At 43.1% G+C, this 21381-nt stretch overlaps 1 protein-coding gene across 1 annotated transcript; it reads right to left on the bottom strand.

Annotated features, from left to right (window-relative positions):
• Positions 1 to 139: 139 nt before the first annotated feature.
• LOC103184949 (frizzled-6) lies at positions 140 to 19163 on the bottom strand. Its single transcript, XM_042332365.1, is given in 8 exon segments — positions 140 to 1363; positions 1641 to 2084; positions 2476 to 2624; positions 8440 to 8618; positions 8621 to 9459; positions 10711 to 10907; positions 17329 to 17761; positions 18959 to 19163. Coding segments are annotated over 7 exon segments (2157 nt in total). The 5' UTR covers positions 17518 to 17761; positions 18959 to 19163; the 3' UTR covers positions 140 to 1203.
• Between the last annotated feature and the right edge of the window lie 2218 nt (positions 19164 to 21381).

The following is a 21381-nucleotide window of genomic DNA, read 5'->3' on the forward strand; positions in this document are numbered from 1 at the left end:
GTTAGGAGCAACAGTGATTAATACGGATTGTAAACCAAAGAGCACAGCACCAGTAAAAAGAAAATGCTGAAGCCAAATACCTCATAGGCTGTTGAAAACTAGATATTCTACTAAATTTGAAGCATTCTAGCATATAACCCTTTCTCAGAGAACTGAAGCAATTCTGCCTTCCCTCTTCACTTTTTTATAATACACTTAACAAACTGCCTAGAGATCATCCACTCCTTCATGAAACAATATTGACATTTTGCCCACGGGTTTCTACCGATCTCCACAACCAGATGTATTCAATGTATAATATTCTGTACCAGCCGAATGAATTTCAAAATGCTAAAACAAATTCCTACCCTTCCGATCCCATTTGTCCTGGAAAAAATGCATTCAAACCAAAGCGTAGCAAAAAGCCCCATGTCCTCCACTTCAACCTATTCCGTTCTTTAGGTACAAATAACACACGAGCCACCGTATTCGACCATAATATCTGTAACAGCAGAGAATGCTAGGGAGGCACACGGAAACCCATTCTGTAACAATACCTGTGGACGGAGGAGGTGCTGATCAGAAAAAAAAAACAATAGTCCTTTCCAGTCTTGCACGCTCCTTTGCTCCTACCACAAACAAGAAACATTTCAAGGCATGTCAGAGGTTTTATAAATTGCGAAACTTTTAAACCCCTGAATTAGCACTGTCCACTAAGCCCTAAAATAAATCAACTAAAAACATGTCAGTTGATTCGTATAAACTACTTTAGATTTAATAGAAAAATATACCACATAAGAACGCTTCTGTCCTTCCTTTGCAATATACAAAGATAAGGCTGAGTTCATATTTCCACCTTATAAACAGCAGTGTACAACTCGACTACAAAATGGCACAACATCAAAGAAAGAAGACAATAGCTTCTTTTAAAATTGTGCCGAGAAATTTACAAAAATGATTACACTCGTCCATTTACCAATATACAGTAGTTCAGACATCTGGCTTTCCCTTTATATTAAAACCAAAGTTCAAACCATTAAAAATGGTCTTATTTTAGTGTATTTAAATTGCTTTTTAGAAATTGAAAAAAAAGTAGCTTTAAATCCAAAGTACAGAGAGTTTGGATACAACTCATGTCCTTTGCATTAAAAATTCTTTACAAGAGCAACTCCCCTCTGCCCCCTTCCTGGTAGGTTTTAAATCTGATCCACTTCAGGGATTGAATTACTTGTTTTCTGGGTCTTGAACATTTCTCAGATCTGGTGTTGGATGCACGAGGAGGGAAGTAGAGCCCTTAGTGCTGCTGGTGCGGGAATAGTTGGGAATGAGGTGACGGCCACTCAGGAGAGTGTGTTCCTCAATGAAGTCACCTCTTGGTGTCAATCTACATTGGACAAAAACAAAAGCACAGTAACAATTAAATCCACACGCAGACTACAATAAGAATATCAGACACCGCTTCACATTGAGGTCTCGGGAAGAACATGATTCGTAACTTGCGCAATCATTTCCTAACTCAAAGACCTTCTGTAAATGTTTAACAATGTAATGGATAAAATTCATTCCCACCAAATAAATTGAAGGCAGCCATTCTTTGGCACACTTATCTTGGATGTAGTTTGCTGCAAGTGCAAAACGCAGAAAAAAGCATTTGTTTTTACCGGCCATCTGCGACCCGCTGGATGCTATTGGACTGGTTGCTTATTCGGCCGGATGTGCTTCCACCCTTACTTCTTTTCTCCAGATCAGCAGGCAGCCCTCGCCCCTGCAAACTAAGGGTTGCTTGTTCCTGAGTAGAGATGTCCAATACAGAAGGATTATTGGGTAAGAGAGTACGGTGTTCACTGATCTTATGGGTGGGGGCTTCAAGGAAAGGTTTAGCTTCCGAAAATGTCTCTTGGCTGAAGGATTCGTGATTAGACGTAGGTAGGGTTGATGTGTCGTGGTTGGCCATGCCAGTCGTCGAGGTCCCCATGGACTTGGAGATGACTTTCAGCTTGTGGGAACTTGACTTGTAGTGTTTCTTTTTGTGTTGCACTTTAGAATTGTGTTTCAAGAAAAACTCACAAGACTCCTGTAGCACTCTCCGGCTTTCACTTATAGGGCTGAGGGGGGGAAAAAAGAAAACGCAGTAAGAGTAGTTTTGATTGAAGCCAATCACTGAAGTTGAAATTTCAACATTTCCAATGCAGATACTTAACACAGCATTAGTTTTATATTTAAATCCCCTTTTTTCTCTCCACAGCCCCCCACCCCCATGAACTCTATTTCTTGATCTCTATCTGCGAGGCAGTGAGAACACACTCCAATTCCATCGCCAAGCAACCTGTGGAGGAACCCACATCTCTGACACAGATCCTGCTCATAGCAATGACTTGATGCACCAAATGACCTCCACCAGTGTAAAGGCAACCAGAGTCCCTATCATTTCACTATTGCTAGCCAGCCCTGTCCAACTCAAGCACATTTAATGAAGTTAAAAAAAACTGCCCTTACTCTCTCTTGCGAGCTTTATGAAAGAAGTTGGCCCACTCGGAACACGTCTTTCTACTGCCAACCCAGAAGACTGCCGGGATCCCGACGATTAGTGTCATCAAATACTTCATCATAAACAGAGACAAGTCAGGCCTGGTCAGAGTTTTTACCTGGAACATACAAAAATACAATTACTGGATCTCAATAGAGAATAGAGATGGGGAGGGGAGAAAGAAGAAAATACAAAGACAGATTAATAAAGTACCGAAAAACAAACCAGCCACATGTATTTTAGCCAAGGTGAATAGCACAGGTAACCAGTGTTGCAAAGTGCAATACCTAAGATAAATTATTGGAGAGTGCAACACGGTGAATGACAATTAACTTTCAAAGACTACAGATGCTAGCGCTGAGACATTCCTTTTGCTCTTAAGTGCAGCAATTTTGACAAAGTGCCATTACAGGATTCTCACACTATCAGAACCCAGCATCAATGTCACTTCTGTCAGCAGTGAGAAGGGTTCCAGGGTTAAGAGGGAAAACAGCAAATGAAAATCATAGAACTTCTCAGTACAGAAGGAAGCTATTTGGTTCATTGTGCCTTTCCCTGCTCCCTGTAAACAGTGTTTAGTTCCACTCCCCAGCCTTCTTCCATACCCTTTTATACTATTCTTTTCAGAAGTTTGTCCAATTCCATATAACATTTATTGTGGATTCTGTTTCAGCCATCATTTTTGGAGTAGGGCATTACATATCCTAATAATCATCCGTTTAAAATAATTTTCCTAACCAACCTTTTGTGTTTTTGATATTGATCTTAAATTAATGCCTTCTATTTATCAACTCACCAATCAATGGAAATGGCTTCTCCAAATTTACCTTATCAAAACCCTTCATCATTTTGAACATCTTTACCAGGTCACTTGTCAACTTGTTTTGTTCTATTGAAAAGAACTGTATTGTCTCTAGTTTCTTACAACTAAACCCTCCCACCCCGGTACCATCCTCTGAACTCTCTCTACAGTCTTCACATTTTTGGCAATGTAAGATGTTCAAAACTAGAAACGATACCCCACACCCTAAATAATGACAGATTTTTTCTTTCACATTCTAAGTTAACCCTGCTAGGAATTATTGTCAACATACAGAATAACCTTAAGGGTCCCAAATGTCCTTAGTTATAGATGAGGAAGAATACTATAAAAGGATCTGGGTAAAGAACAGGTGTACGTTATTGGAGTTGAGAGCTCCAGTGGGGTTGCTAACACTAACAGTCATGATGGATTGAATGGTCTCCTGTGATGTGAGGTTTCCATTATTTCAACACGATGTAAAGAGCACATAGTTTACAGCCCATCTCCAAGAGCTGCATCTGGAATGTGTCCTTGGAGTATGTGCAATAGCTTTATGGGGTTTAAGACTGGAGAGGGGAAAGAGCTAAGCTCCTCTTCAGTCTGTGATACAATAACGTTTAAAAATGTTCAGTTATATAAAAAAAAGTTAAAAATGAGTCAGAAAATCAGTACGTGGAGTATTTTTCAGACATACAACAACAACAAGATTCCATTTATAAAGCGCCTTTCACGTCAGGAGGACGTCCCAAGGCGCTGCACAGTTGGGTCATGACCCGAGCAGGGGGGAAATGGTGAGGGGAGGGAAGGGAGGGAGCGAGGAGGGGGAAGAGAGTCGAGAGGGGAGCTGAAGGCACGGTCAAAGAGAAAGGTCTTGAGACCGGCCTTGAAGGAGGAAAGGGAGGAAGCGGCGAAGGCACTGGGGGATGGAGTTCCAGAGCCTGGGGGCTGAGAGGCTGAAGGCCCGACCACCGATGGTAGGGCGGTTGGGGCGGGGGACGTGGAGCAGACCGGAGCCGGAGGAACGGAGGGTACGGGCAGGTAGGTAGGGGGATAGTAGGTTGGAGAGGTAGGAAGGAGCAAGGCCGTGAATGGCATTATAGGTGAGGATGAGGATCTCAATAATATCTCAATCCTCAATAAGTACCATATAATGAATTCGATCCTCTGGGGGATGGGGAGCCAGTGGAGGCGAGCGAGGGTGGGAGTGATGTGGTCCCGAAGCCTGGTGCGGGACAGTACACGAGCTGCAGAGTTCTGATAAATTAACAACAAATTAACCCCACAAACAGATGACCTGCAGCTTGTGGAGGGAGGTGCCGGGAAGGCCGGCGAGGAGAGAGTTCCCATAGTCCAGCCTTGAGGTGACAAAGGCGTGAACCAGGGTTTCAGCAGCGTGAGGGGTGAGGTAATGGTAAGGTAATCAAAGGTAATCTTGGAGGCCAAGGACAACCCCAGGCTTCTCTTCTCCACTACCAACCAGCTCTTCCATCTACCCTCTCACTCCTCACCCATCCTCTCCTCCAACTCCAAATGCGAGGAGATGCTGGATTGCCTCAAATCCAAAATCGAGGGGATCTGTTCAGCCATCTCCGCCCTCCCAACCACCACTACCTCCCCATCTCTCCCTCACACCCCAGCCCCTACCCACACTCCCTCCACACCCCCAAACCTATCTCCCCTTCTTTCTCACCACCATTGTAACCCGCATGAAGCCCACCACCTGCTCCCTCAACCCCATCCCTACCCCTCTCCTTACCTCCCAACTCCACATCCTTGCCCCATCACTCTTAGACCTCATCAACCTCTCCCTGTCAACTGGCACCATTCCCAACCCCTAAAACAGTCATCACCCCTATCCTAAAAATAACCTTCCCTGGACCCATCCCTGCTCACTAACTACCGCTCCATCTCCAACCTCCCTTTCCTTTCCAAAATCCTTGAAGAGTTGTTGCTTCCCAGCTTCACTCCTTCCTCTCCTGCCACTCCCTTTTACAAACCTCTCCATTCGGGTTTCCATGCTGCCCACAGCATCGAAACGGCCCTGGCCAAGGTGACAAATGACCTTCTCTCCATCTGTGACCAGGGCTCCCGTCTCCTCGTCCTCTCTGCCGCGGACCATTCTATCTTTCTCCACAACTCCTCACCTTAACCGTTAAGATTCTGTCCTTGATTGGTTTAGATCCTATCTCTCACACCAGCTCCACTTTGTGTCCACAAATGGCTTCTCCTCCAGTCCCCGCACCGTCTTGCACGGTCTACCTCAGGGATCTGTCCTCAGTCCTCTTCAACCTGTAAATGCTCCCTCTTGGTGATATCATCCGCAGACATGGGGTCAACTTCCACATGTACGCGGATGACACCCAACTCTATCTCATTTCCTCCACCCTTGATTCCAGGAGCACTGCTGTCCTGTCATACATCAAGTCCTGGATGAGAGCCGACTTTCTACAGTTGGAAGTCAGCAAGACTGAGGATCTCCTGATTGGCTCACGCCAGCACCTCCGCACCTCAGGATCTGGCAGCATCAGCATCCACGAATGCACTCCACCTCACCAAGCCAGTCAGAAACCTGGGCGCCTTGCTCGACCCTCAACTGTCCTTTCTCCCCCACATCTGTGCCATGTCTTGCTCTGCCTTCCACCACCTCTGCAACATTGCCCAACTCTTCCCTCCACAAGCTGCAGATCATCCAGAACTCTGCAGCTCGTGTCCTCTCCTGCACCAGGCTCCGTGACCCCATTACACCCACCCTCGCCCGGCTCCACTGGCTCCCCATCCCTCAGAGGATTGTGTTCAAAATTCTCGTCCTCACTTTCAAGGCCATCCATGGCCTTGCCCCCTCATACCTCTCCGACCTGCTAACCGCTTATTAACCTGTCCACTCCCTCGGCTCAGCAGGCTCCGGCCTGCTCCATATCCCCCGCTCAGCCCGCATCATCATCGGTGGTCAGGCCTTCAGCCTCTTTGCCCCCACCCTCTGGAACTCCATCCCACATTCCCTTTACTTCGCTCCCTCCCTTGCCTCCCTCAAGGCACGCCTTCAGCACCCTCCTACCCTCTCTGCCCTAACCCTCCCTGATCTCAACTCCCCCCACTCCGCTCGGGTCCTAATCCGACTGTTCAGTGCTTTAGAAATGTAATTTTGCATTGTATCCTGAGCCTGGACTTACCCAGGAGAGGTGAGTAGGGTGCATCTCTGGGGAGAAAGTGTGCACTCAAATATAAACCATCCACAAATAGAACTCTTAGGCTACACTGGATCATCTTAAACACGATTACACACCAGGGAATTATACACGGAAAAAAAACAAAATGCTGCAAAATTACACTCTTCCTGTTGCTCTCTGCACTGCCTCACACAGCCTCTGGCGAGTAACTGGAAGAAAGGGAGGTCCGATTCATAAATAAACACAAAAATGTGCAATATATAAATATGAAATTTATGAAAACTGGCCTCCATATATTTCTATAGAAGCTACAATAGTACAATTTAAATTGTAAAAAAAAGTGAAAAAAGGGTTAAGTTTCTATTATTTTCAGATTCTGGTTTAGTATATTCCAATGCATTTATTAATGAGAGTAACTGAAGAAGATGAACAAATTACATTGATATGGTGCCCTTCGTATCAGAAACACATCTTAAATTGCTTCACAGTGGACTGGGAGCCTGAGTTTGAGGGAGGGAGGAAAGTTGTCAGTAGTACAGTTGAAAACTAATCTCAACTAACCCTAGACAAAGCATTCTGTTTGGTGGACCTGCACAGGAAAGAGACTGAAAACAGAAGCAGCTTTGAGAGGGCAATGGGTCAGTTTTACAGTGGAAACATTTTACATTTTCACCATGAGCTCATAATCTGTTAATAAAAACAGAAGAACAAAGAGCTTGCCGTTTTAACGCACTTCATCACATCAAAGCATCTCAAAGCATTTTACAGTAATTACTGTGATGTAGTGACTGTTTTTGCAGACAAAATAAAGACTAGATGATCATTACTGAGTCATTTCACATACAAAAAAATCACCATATCAATTTAGCCTGCAAAATACAGTGACTACACTTTACAATGTAACCTGTTAAGTGCTTTGAGTCGCCGTGCTGACATGAAAGGCGTTATATGAAACAAAAGGATTATCTTTCAACAGACAGATTGCTTTCAAAACAAAAATTCAGGTGGTTAATCAAGGCTCTTCTGTATTATTTTCAGCAGATTCAGAAATGTAACCAAACACTCACTAATTAAAACCTGGAGAGGCAATGAGTCCAAGGTGGTGTGAAATAAACTTTGATTGATTAAACTACTGTATATTAAATAAAAACTGAAGAGGCTACATACAGATTTTGCAATTTACTTTCATTACATGCAATGCCACAGAAATATAACTTTATACCTAGAGACATTTCAATACATAAGAATACTTGCAGAGAATACTTGATGAAACTGCACTATAAGGGTGGAATTAAATTAACATCCTAAATAGCTGTAAGTCACATACGACTTACTTCCTTACACTCTACGTACTTGCACTTAGTCTAGTGTGTGGGAATAACTGCACTTTAAAAAGCAATTTATGATATGAACTAAACTGGTCTCCTTGCATTGCACCTTTCCCTTGTGCCTCTGTTCTGTTCTTCCATTAAAGCCTCATATTACATCCAGCCTGAGGAGGAAACGGAAAAAAAAGAACGAGACTGATAACAGTCCTAAAATAAATATAAATTTTCATCAGTGAACAATTAAAAGTGCGCATGTGAAAAAATGCCAACAAAAGGTTATTGAAAATGATTACATTCTTGAGCAAACAAAATATTTCAAATACCTGGTGTTAGGTGATATGATCAGTGACCACCCATGTAGGTCCTAAAATACTCACAAAAAAGCAAGCCTTATGTGCTACCACTATCTATAACTGCAGCACTGATGAATGTTTGGGTTGGAATGAAAACGCGAACAGTATTAAAATACTGCTGGACATTGGCTGTCGCATTTATGCACAAAATGCTCCGTCACTGTACCTTATAGTACATCCTTTGAAAAGCTGAGATATCTTCCTGATGTTCATTACATGCAAGGATCATTATTATTGATCATAATTAATAAACTATTCTGGAATGCACAATTTCTTACGGTACCTGATTTGGGCATGGAATATAATAACCCTGACATTTGTCATAGATCCACGTTGTTTCCCAAGTTGTTCGGAGGGCTTGCTCATAAATATAACATCCCAGGAGAGCAACCAGAGGCACCAGGTAGAGGCCGCTGAACACACCGATTCGGATCATGAATTTCTTCAGTTTGCCCTGGTTCGGCCATCATGCTGCATCACCTGCCGCACGTGATTTAAAGAGATAATTCCGGCCAGTAGCAGGGTCAATCCCACCACCACACAGAGGCACAGGGGCATCAGGATAAAATATCGCAAAGCGTTCAGATCGTAGAGGCCGACAAAGCACACGCCGCTGATATTGTCGCCTTCAACTTTGTTCAAGGCCAGCAGCATTATAGTGAGTATTCCAGGGATTCCCCAAGCAACAGAGTGGTACCACACAGCTTTCTGCTCAATAGCTTCACAACTCCACTTCATGCCTGCAGCGAGGAACCAGGTAATGGTCAAGATCACCCACCAAACGGTTCCCGCCATGGTAAAGAAATACAACAGCATGAAAAGGACAGTGCACCCTTTGTTCTGCGCTCCTAGCACAACAGTCTCCTCGGTGCCCAGCTTCTCATCTGCCTTGTTGCATGCAATGCTGTTCCCTGAAATAAACCCAACAAAGTACATCAGCGATACGACACTGTAGCACACTGCGTAGAAGATGATCGGCCGCTCCGGGTAGCGGAACCTTCTGACGTCGATGAGGAAAGTCAGGAAGGCAAAGAGAGTCGCACACAGGCAAAAGATGGAAATGACGCCAATGAAACACTTGGCAAAGATCAGTTCATCTTCTTTGAAGTACATGTTGGAGCAAGGCGGCAAACAGTCGCTCACTCCGAGAAATGTGGCGTCGTGGCCTGCGAGGATCTTCAGTTGCTTTGGGCACCAAAAGCCATGATCCTTCACTGCTGTCTGCAGAGTCTTCTCTGTGACAGGAGAGCTTGTAACTGGTAGGACCTCAGAGCTCTGCTGGTCATTACTGCAATCCTCAAACCTTGAAACAAAAATGGCCATTAAAAATTTAATTTGGGGATTAGCATGAATGTGCTTTGCACGCAGTTTTTATGTAAAAACCTTCAATCAATTAACTCTTGGCTGAGATGAGAAACTTTGCTCCTAAACATTCGTAGTTCACACAATGACCCTGATCTGATTTTCCCTCTAGATATTCACAAACCTTGTGACACCTTCATTTCCACTGGCTACATCACTCCTACTCCATAAGAGTTGATCCACAATGGTAGCACAGGAGTAGGCTCTGTTCTCTCACAAAGATGTCTAAACATTCACGATAAATTGATTTGTGCTCTCACTTTACACTAGCTGTGCAAATTAATCACTAGAGTTGCAACAAAGCAAAATAGGGGTGGATTAAATTTCAGTACTAAATCATCTTGAATTGTGAAACAAACCTAGCAGTACAAGCGATGATATTCCTTCCAAACTTGGGAGAGGAGCTTAAGTTACACAACACTAAATTGAAGAATAACACTTGTATGTAATATAGCGCTCTTCATGTCAGGAGGATGTTTCAAAGGAGCTTGACATGACTTACTGTAAAAGTGTGGTGACTATATATTTTGTAGGAAAAAGTTGCACAAGGCACTGTCCCACAAAAAAACATTAAGTAAATGACCAATTTTATTTGGGAGATTGTTGGCCAGGATGTCGAGATAAATTCTCTGCTCTTTTCAAATTGTGTTATGCATCTTTTAACATCCAACTGAACAGGCAGAGGCAAGTTTGGTTCAAAGTCACATCCAAAGGATTTCACCTCCAACAATGTGCAGGTGCGTTGTGCAAGTCACCATGTACAAAAAGTGATGCTGACGTCCTTTGCTTCTTGTAGCCGGCAGGTGCAGCGCACAAAAGGTCACGTTAGCACCATGTATTCTGCATAGTGCGTATGAGCAGGAAATTACATCAACATATAGCTTCCTGGGCAGAGTGTGTATGCAGAAGTAATGTCAACATCAACCTGATGATCTTCAGGTCAGACATTGTTTAGCACCAGAAGTGAAGTTTCAACCTGCGGTTTAACTCAAATCCACAATAGACTTCACAATAAGGCAGAATTTAACCAGTGTTCCCTTTAATAACTAACCCTAGTGACTACACTGGTTATCGAGTGACATGAAAATAAGTAGTGCTGAATGGCTCTACCGTCTCTCTCCAATTATGAAACAGAAAAGCTAAGCGACAGGCACCCTTTAACCTTCACACAGAAAGACGTTTCCTCTCTTACCGATCACATTGAAGCTCCTCTGGCCAGGTGATTCCAAATGTGTCTATCAATTTCTCACAGTCCCGCAGAACATGCTCACAATGGTTTCTGCACGGTGGAATGATCTGAAGGCTCTCGGTACATGCTGGCACAAACGCACTGCATAAAAATGTCTTGACTTCCGGTGAACAAAGAAGATTGATCAGTGGAAGGAAAGGCTGCAAGAGGCAATGAAAATAGTCATTAACTGCACCTCAATGGATAGAAGCATTCCTGATCATCTGGGAGTCCTGTTCACTAATCAATGACTCTTATTGGCGTATGTACCCCTGAACACACACATCAGGTGAGGATCAAGACTGGCTGTGATACCCCCAGGTTGAATAACCTACCAACACTCACTAACTGGATCCATACATGAAGAATGGCAATTTGGTTGAGAAAATGCCGGATTAATACTCAGTGCATGGGTGTATAAACTGAAGGACAACGCAGAAGGTTATTGTCTGACTGATCTTTTGAAATACAAGAGAATCCAGAATTATCAGTTACATTATTTATAGCAACTACAAAATGAGTACTGTTCGGTTTAGTTTTTCCAATGGTCGAGATAGAATCATTTCTAAGAGATTTCCCAGGATTTTCAGGGGAAATTTTGTTGCTAGGATACAAAAGAAATGTAAGAAATTCAATAGTAACTTCTATTATTAACCCAAGTACTTTCAATGAAAGCTGCACTGTGTATCTGACACAAGGTTCTGATGCTTGCTCTTTGTTTGAAAAGTGAAACATTAGCTACTCTATCATGTGTTGAAAGATCTGATTAACATCACTTATACCACCAGGCTTGGAGCTGGCACTGCATACTGTACGTACCTTTTGTAGTGGAGGGTTAACATTACAGTGACAAAGCTTCCAACATTTCAATTTATTCCACTGTTGAAAGAACAACCATTTCCTCAACTCAACCTGCACCCCAGACTCCATAGCATGTCTGAAAAGTACACCAGAATGAAGAGAGCTTTCTACAGCAATGGTAATTCAAATATACAGAATAGTCATGGGTCGCAAACATGAATCAAATAAAAATATATGAGTAGAATAAATCATAGTCTGCAAAATGGTTTGTTCTCTGAAAAACAAACACTTTGCCAAGAGGATAAATATCACATTGAAGACAGAAGACTGACGTTCTAATAGCCTTGGCGTGATATCCTATCAAATACATCTGAGGGCAGTGTTCACTGGCCCACTGCCAATAAATCAGTTATTCCATTCTTTGGCTGTAATATTCAAGATTAAATCAAAATAACCACATCTGCCATTCAAATTAAATTACACCATAGGGGAGGAGAAAATTAAAAAAAGAGTGCATCTATAGCCGATTGAAATCTGAAATGGAGAGGGTCACTTGTAGACACCTCCACATATCACACACATAAGCCAATCTTACAGAGCGCACAGAATGCTTCAGTGGTCCGCTCTACAGATTTAATGTTTATTATCAGCTGGGATACCCCACATAAAGGAATTAATTAACCTATTGCCCTCCTCAAAACAATCTTTTGTTCAAGAACAGAAACAAACCAAAACAAAATACCCATAAACTGTGAAAACAAGAACCAGTCACTTTGGAAAGTCTATTCTCAGTGAACAAAGCTATTTAGAAAAAGGATTAATCCTTTCTGAGTTTGTCCTACTCTCTGTAAGAACCTAAACCATTAACCTGTGGAGAAACATAGAACCAACAATGGGGCTAAAAAAAATGTTTGTCAGCCTGTTCATGTGGATCTTAAAGATCCCATGACACAACTTGATAAGAAAAGGGAGTTTCTCCTGGTTTCCTAACCAATAAACCCCCAGATAAAATTGGTCATTCGCTTGTTGGCTTTTTTTGTGACACTGCTGTATGCAAATCCTTTCAACTACAAAATACAATCACTAAACTTTACAGTAATTCCTGTGTGTAGTTTAAGGCATCTCGACATCACAATAAAAGCATTATATCAAATTGCAAGGCTTATTATTGTCATAAGGTAATATTGTTTCCACAGGTAAAAGATATCTGGCTGAATTCTCCCTATTTGTTATGAGCAGGAAAGAATTTCACCTGTGACGCTGTAAACCAAACACAATATCAATTTACCCAAAAAATAGCTTTGACCTTCAATTTTACCGTTGCCACAGGAAACTGTTCAATGTGACTATTGACTGCTTACATTTTAATCACTTTCTGAATTTCCATTCCCTACAGTAACATGTTTTTATTGCTGAGCAAAAGAGAGGACAATTGTAGCTCACTCATTATTTAATGATTATTATTCACCTCTCAACCACCTTCTACTCCTGACTGAGCTTAAGGGGCATCTGAGACTCTAGTGGGAGAAACCTGGCAGATAACTACTTCAGCTTCAAAGTAATGAATCTGAAGCTCAGCTACTTCTTGTAAAGATTTCTACTGCTGCCCTTGATCTTAGTTCCAGCTGATCGCTCTTAGAGAAAGGACCTGAGGAGTTAAGCCTGGGTTCCATCAAACATCTGAATTAATTAGGATTATCACAAGAAAGAGAGGAAGGTTAGAAGAAATTCTTTTGCACAGATGATTGCTAGAATATGGAGTAACTTACCAGGAATGGCTGTTAAAGCTGAGAAATAGAATATAAAGTGGGAACTGAACACGCGAGGGAAATATTAATGGCTCTGGGGAAAGAGCAGGAGAATGGATTCATGTATTGGAGGAGCTAGAATTATAGAAAGTTTACAGCAAAGGCCCAGACATGAAGGGCCTTTGCTGTAAACTTTCTGGAATTCTACTTAAAAGCTAAATGATAATTTTGAATGACAGCTCTCAAAATTAGTGCAACTCACAATAAAAAAAAATTCTGATAGATCGGAACAATTTACCCAGTTTCATTTTCTCATGTTTAAAAGCTTGTTCGGTTTTGCCCTGGCTAAGCATAATGTTTAAACTTCTGGATCAACACAGCACTGTCTGCTATTAATTACCTTTTATGAAATTTAAAATGTCCTCCTTTCTTGCTTAGTTATCTCATTAGTTTCTGGTTTCCAACTGAATGCCAAGCAGTATTGTATGTGAAATACTGGGGCACTATTACTCCAGTAATATTAAGCCAGTGATATCCTGTACTCAGCTTCTAAGAATGTAACTTATCTCTGCACCTATCAATCAATCACGTGAACTCGCCAAGAACTGATGTGCAAACCACTGCCACAGCCAAAATGTACCATCCTCACTTTGTGAGTGGAGATTCTGACCAGGGGATTGCAAATACTCACAGGGACGCATTACACTTTAAACCACAGACATTAAGCGGTTTTACATAAATCGCTTTCAAAGATTTCCAAGAATTCTTCTAATCTGTCTAGCTCGGAACAAAATGAAACATCCCATCACACATTCTCTCCCTCCCCCATCCATCCGTGTAATTTTATTGTATCCGGTGTACCAACTGACTCTGCACCGTGTCAGTTACATAGAAAAGACATCTTTAACAGTGCTCATTTATAATGATATCTTACACCAGATTTTGCAGTTGACCCTTTCAAATCAAGAAGACATCACAAAGTTCTTCACAGGAAATGCAATAAAGTGCAGTGACTCCCCATATCCCTACAGGATCCTTTCTTTCAAATGCCTGTCCACCTCCCTCTTGAAAGCTACAATGGACTCCGCCTCTACCATGCTGTTCAGGAGGGTTTTCCATATCCCAACTACTCTCTGAGTGAAAACAATTCCTAAATTCTCCTTTCGCTATTCTTGCAGCGATCTTATAACTATGTCTAACCAGTTCTGGCCAGGCTCCACTGGCTCCCCATCACTGAATGGATCGACTTCCAACATCCTTTGCACTCGCACAAATCCCTTCACCTCTCCGACCTCCTCACTCCACCACCCGGCGCCTCCGCTCCACTGGCACCGGCCTCCTGCTCATCCCTCGCACCCTCTCAGTAAAGGCTAGCTCATTTGTTAATAACTGAAACAGCTATCAATTGGTGCAAATGGAAAATAAACAAGTAAATAATTCTACGCCTATAAACATGCAGCTTGGCCCATCATTAACACTGTATCCGCCATTATCTGGTTCATCTGTAGTGAAGAACTTCTGATCGCTTGGGGCGAGAATGAAATCTTGATACTCTTTATTTTAAAGACAACATTATCCTAGCCATTCACTTACTATGGGGAGGGGCAGAGCAGAAAGGAGGAAAGCACCTAATACTCTTGCTTTGTGCATATGCAATCCCATCTTCAATTTCCAAATACATATATAGGGTATTAGCAGTCAGTGTTTGTGTGGGCCACAGCAGGCAACATTATACAAGTTTAGTTCAATGGAACAAAAATCTCCACACAGACAGTATTTTGGCATGCCTTTGAGGTTTCCATGGTGAGGGCTGCAATTTATTCTCACAAACCAGTTTTCAACGGAGCAGATTCCCCACTTTATACAATCAAACAACTGGCACAGCACAGTTGCCTTTTTTTGTGTGTAAAAAAACAGCTCTAATCTTATCTGTTGCAACGTCAGAGCATTTCTTATTCAGAACGCACACAAATAGACTTATTCTGCCCAGCAAATGATTTATCTTTAAAGAGGTATATATGTCCATATAGACCTTATAGTTCCAGTTGTGCCTGGGCTATATAGGGCAGTTAAATAGATACTGCTGACTATCAACTAGAAGCTCACAACAACAACAAATTATATTTGTATAACGCCTTTCATATCGGGAGGACGCCCCAAGGCACTGGACAGTCAGAGATTTGGATTCGAGCCGGGGTTTAGGATCAGGAGGGTGAAGGGCAGGGAAGGTAAGGATAGGAGGGTGACCAAAGGCACGGTTGAAGAGGAGGGTCAAAGAGGAGGGTTCAAAACCCTCAATCCGTCACCCAAGATCCTTATCATAATGAATTGTATGTCTTTGTTGGGGATAATTTGCATGTTCTGATCAATGGATGGAGCATTCTGTTGACATTCCAAAAGTTGACCCTCCCCATCAACCCAACCATTTGTGCCAATCTGTCTTAGTTGGTAGGACTCTCACCTCGGGGTCAGAAGGTTGTGAGTTTAAGCCACATGTCAGGACTTTGAGCTTCATATCCTCCAGGCTTCATGTCTGCTCTTTTGTGTCTAAATTTCTACAGGTAACTCACAACAAGACAGAAGCTCTACTACGCAACCCTTATCAGCCTCCTCACCTCTGGCACTGATCACATTGACTGCACAAATACTCAGTCCACCTCATAAGAGCTGCTGCGGAATCTCAGTGCCTTGTTCGTTCCCCAATTGTTTTTCAAAGCCAGGCTCTTACTTGCTCAACTTTCTCTCGGGTTCGCAACATAATTCCCCTTCAATACCACTTCTCCCCAGCAGCCGAGACCCTCTTTCACACTTTTATCACTTCCAGTCTCAATTATTCAAACGCCTTGCTTGTTGGTCTTCCCTATTCCTCCCTATATAAGCTGCACACCATTCAGAACCCTGCACCCAGTGTCCTCTCTTGTACCAGGCTCTGTGAGTTCATCCCTTCATCCTCACTCAGCTGCATTGACTCACCATCTCTCAGCAGATTCAATTCAAGGAGGTAAGAAGAGAGCACAGAAAGGAACACTATACACGAGGTGACTTAAACATGAATATGCTTTTAAAGAGCAGTGGTGCTCTTTAAAGATGAGGTAAGGATGGAAGAAGGTAGTCTTGGATCAGCTCAGGATAAAGCAAAATGTCAAGGTTACACAATATCTGTTCAGCCTGAGAGAGCAGCCAGGGATGTTGATGGAATCAGAGCCAGAGGCACACAGGTGCTGGCAAGAACCAAACAAGATGGCTTCAGTCTCGTTAATGTTCACATGCAGAAACTTATGGTTTGTGCATACAAATATTTTTCCATTTCTTATTGCTGGTCATACTCCCACTCTATTTGTCTCAGTTCCCAGATCTGTTTACTTCGTCAATTCGCTTCTCACCTCCTATTCATCTCCCTCAGTTCTATGTTTGGAAAAGTACTGTGAAAGACTCAGAACTCAGGATCCACTGCATTTCCCAGTTTTTCTCCCCAGGGGCTGTTGCAGGATTGTATCCAGTTTGATCTATACAGGTTCTTTATGTAAAGTACTCCTTTGTGTAATTTTGGCACTCCCGATTAATTCTGTCTTTGGGTACCATTGTGCTGCAGACATATGCATTATACAATACTATATATAATATTCACACACCACACACATTTACTTGACTGTCTGCATATAGAAAATCATCACAAGAAGTATAACAACAATTATACAGCAAGCAGAGATCACAAAAGCAAGACTGAGGTTTACTTGTACTTTAACCAGGACATAAATTTGCACAAGTATTGTACTTGGCACTTATTGGTAGTGCTACATCTCAGTGGTCAGCACACGGATGAATCTGGACTGTAAAGCACAAGAGTTAATAATACCAGGACACATGCATCAGGAAATCTTGACCTTACTTTGTAAGGTACATCTGTATATCCTGTACATCTATGCTTCTCCTCCACTTTTCTCTCTCTCTCCCTCCACCCCTGATTTTTGGCCACCTTTAATAGTCATATTTAACGACAATGTATGGACAGTAAACTGTAACTAAGTCTTACCTCCATTGCAACTGCAGCAATGTCCTGGTCATAATGTTCCAACTTATTGGGGAAAAATGTCATGTTATATGTCAGATTCTGACACCGATAGATGGTTATGGGTTCACAGGTGAACATACTGTGACCTAGGGTCAAAGGTACTCCCAGCAGGGCTAAGAGACAGATCAAAATCAGTTCTAATCCTCTCATTGTGGGAATACAATGAACGAACTTCAGATGTATGATTAATGTTACTTTAATCTATCTTCAAGCTTTAAGAAACAGCAGGAACATCTATTTTTATTCACGCTTGACGGGTGATGTTCAACCACCTTCTTTCTTATCCTGGTACATTGCATTAACAGTAGATTGATGCACGTTACGTTCAATCGAATGCTTTTGAAATGCTAAAACTCCAAAGGCTCATTGTGTCTTCACCAAGTCGAAATTAATCCTGGGGGCAAAACAAAAACCATGTTTGAAGTCAGTGCATTACAGAACATTTGTACCCAATATTCACAACATAATCATAGACATAACTAGATGCCACTTTTTTTCCCCCTTAAAGTGTTCACATTGAAAATCCCCCACACAATGAGCTATTGTGGAGGAATTATTTCCAGTGGTCCTGCTGGGCATTGGAAACTTGTGAATTCAGATAACGTAAGTATGATGGGCAGAAGAAAATCCCTACACTGCAGGATGGAAAAAACATTTGCAAAGAATCTTTAAAAGGAATCATCATCACATTATTAAGCTGTCGGGAAAGCTACTCTTCCTCCTCTCTCCCAGCCCCATGAAAATATGCAATATTAAGATTTTGCTTGTACATGGCGTTAATACAATAACAACAACTTGGGTGTATGTGTATATATATAGCAACCTTTATGCGGGTAGTGTCTCGGGACACAGTAATATCAAACAAAATACCAAGCAATTACAGAAAGTATGATTATTTACCAGTTTATCCGGTGAGCAGTGAAGACAAAGACAAACACATGTGGCATTTGATCCCCACTTTTGAGTTTGCAAATTATCAGCAGGAGTGCAACGACTGCATTATAAGTGCCCTCTATTCTTAGGTAAAGGAGGGTGGGAAACTTTCTGCTCCTCAGTGATATAAAAAGTGCCCTCTATTCTTAGGTAAAGGGGGTGGGAAACTTTCTGCTCCTCAGTGATATAACCTATCACTTACTGCCTCTTACGCCACCTGGTTCGGATACTTTTCAGCACAGTGATGGGTTCCTACATGTATCGGACACCTCAGGAGACAGGGGAGCATTGGATTTCAGCTCGGTTTGCGCGAAATAACCTGACAATTTTTTTTATATCAAAACCCACACATGACCGATGGCTACTTTGGTGAGCTATCAGCAGGAGGAACCGCTCGTGGAACCCTACCCCGAGTCAACGGTGCTTCGGGAGGTCCTCCTGACATGAAAAACGTATTGCATTGTGCAGAAAAGAAATTAAAGAGGCATTCATTTTTTTTGGGGGGGGGTGGAGGAGAGAGAAAATTTGCAAGGAAATTGAGGTGCATTGTAAAAAAAAATTTAGATGTGAAGTTAACAGCATTTGTGTGTGTGTGGGGGGGGGGGGGGAGAGTGGGGGGGAGTGAGAGAGAGAGAGAGAGAGAGAGCACATTACTGACCTCACTGTTGTTACAAGAGTTACTCAGTGTTACAACACAACACTGGGCGATGGTGCTGCAGTGAAGTACTCCGAGTTACTCCCGATTAAGTGCTGAGGCAGAGGCACTGCCTCCTCCCAACACAGGCACAACCCGCCCGGGCCGTCCCCACAGGAGCTGCTGCTGCCCCCACACACACACCCCACACACCCTCACACACACACACCCACACACACACACACCCCCACACACCCTCACACACACACACACACACCCCTTTGGGATTGAAGCGAGAGCCGCGGCTCCTCCCTCCCTCCCTCCCTCCCTCTCGGGGCCCCGAGCAAACACACAGCGAGGAGAGGAGAGGCCACGCACACACACACCAACCAACCAACCAACCAACCTTGTGGGGGGTCAAACAGCCGCGGAGAGGGTTGAAGGCGCCGCTTTGCAACGAGGGAAGCGACAGCGTTACCCACAACGCTCCCCCTGAGTGAGGGAGTGAGTGAGGGAGTGACTGAGCGGCTGTAACCTGTTGCTGCCGCTCGCGGTGCAGGAATGGAATCCCGGCCCAGATCTCACCCCACAGGAGCGGAGCCGCTCTCCCCCCCACTCCCCCACCACACCACACCACAACCCAACCACCAGGGGCGCTGCTGCTGCTGCTGCTGCTGCTCCTCATCTCCAACAACAACAACAACAACACGAATGATGACAACAATTGTGCATTTGACCCAGCGCCTGATCACGCCCTTCTGCGCGTCTCAAAGGCGGCTTCCCGGCACATACCGTGAAGCGCGTCGACTGTGAATTTGACTGTACGTTTTCTCACAGTTACAACAGCGAAGCTCAACTGTGATAGTTACTTGGGGAGGACACGTTTGCAGGGCAATGGGGAGGGAGCGGGGTCAGTGGGATTGATTTGGGCAGCACTTTTCAAAGAGCCGGCACAGGCACGATGGGCCGAACGGCCTCCTTCTGTGCCGTATGATTCTACGATTCTATGGTCCGCCGCGGATCTGTAATGCCAAACGGTATTTACCATCCGAAATACAAAAACAAAAATGCAAAATCGAAACTGGTTGTGAAATGCAGATTTCTTTCCGTGCCATCTGAAAAAAGAAAAGGAGTCCTGTGGCTCAGTGGTTAGAGCACTCGCTTTGCAAGTGAGAGACCTGAGTTCAATTCCAGGCAGAGGGCGAAACCTTGGGCAAGTTTCCTTACTCCACACAGAGCCTAATAATAATCCCTCCAAAACCCAAAACAATAATAAAAATTGGTCATTTTCAATCTACGACTGTTTGTGGGACATTGCTGTGCGCAATTGGCTGCCGCGTTCACCCACAAATATACAGTCAATTCACTTTACAGTGTGTTCTGTGAAGCGCTTTGGGACGTCCTCCCGATGTGAAAAGCGCTATATCAAATGCAAGGGTTATTATTATTATTAAAAGGGTAGTTTGACAATTTTTTGGTCTAAACCGTTCACCAGACCCTTTGAGCTTTCCAAGGAGGTCTGTGCTTTCTCTTTCCGATGCTGAATTCCAAACGTATGTTNAAAAAAAAGGCAAATACTGCAGATGCTAGAAATCTGAATTAAAAACACAAGTCACTGGGAACATGCAGCAGGTCAGGCAGCATCTATGGAGAGAGAGGAAAGTGAGTTAACATTTCAGCTTGATGACCTTTCGTCAGACTGATGAAAGGTCATCGATCTGAAAAGTTAACTGCCTGACCTGCTGCGGGTTCCCAACAACTTCTGTTTTTATTCCAAACATATGTTTTTTATTGGACTCCAGGAATGCAGCTTATTGGAGGGAAAGCAAAGCCAATAATTATAATAATCTGTGCATTCGATACAGTGCAGATCATGTCATCAAAATACCTCAAAATGCTTCACAGAATTTTACTGTGTATTTGTAATTGAATGCAGTAGCCAATTTTCACCTCGCAACATACTCTTGAACAGGCACAACAACACTTTGCATTTATATAACATCTTTGTCATAGAGTAACATCTCAAAGAAATTTATTGAGATGGTGCTAGACATCGAGCGGGAAGAGTGGGGAAGGGCTGAGGTCCCTGTAAGCATGGTCAAAGAGGTAGATTTTCAAGAAGCTTCTAAAGACAGATAGAGAGTGAGATGGAAAGATTTAAGGGGAGAGTTCCAAAGACTAAGACAAAGTAGCTGAAGTTTAATGGTGGGGTAGGGAATATGCAATAGAGGGATGAGCAGGAGAAAGCTACAGAGATGGGAATGGGCAAGGGCATGTAGGGATCTGTAGGTGAGACTGAGGATCTTGAAGTAATTCTAGTGGCAGACAGTGAAGCCTGACAAGTTTGGAATAAAGAGCAAGTGAAGCTCAGTGCAGGTGAGGATGCGAGTGGCCAAATTTTGGATGAACTGTGGAGCATCATACGTTTGGATAGTTAGGCAGCTTGC

Source organism: Callorhinchus milii, unplaced genomic scaffold, assembly GCF_018977255.1.
Source record: "Callorhinchus milii isolate IMCB2004 unplaced genomic scaffold, IMCB_Cmil_1.0 Scaffold2, whole genome shotgun sequence".
Classification (NCBI taxonomy): domain Eukaryota; kingdom Metazoa; phylum Chordata; class Chondrichthyes; order Chimaeriformes; family Callorhinchidae; genus Callorhinchus; species Callorhinchus milii.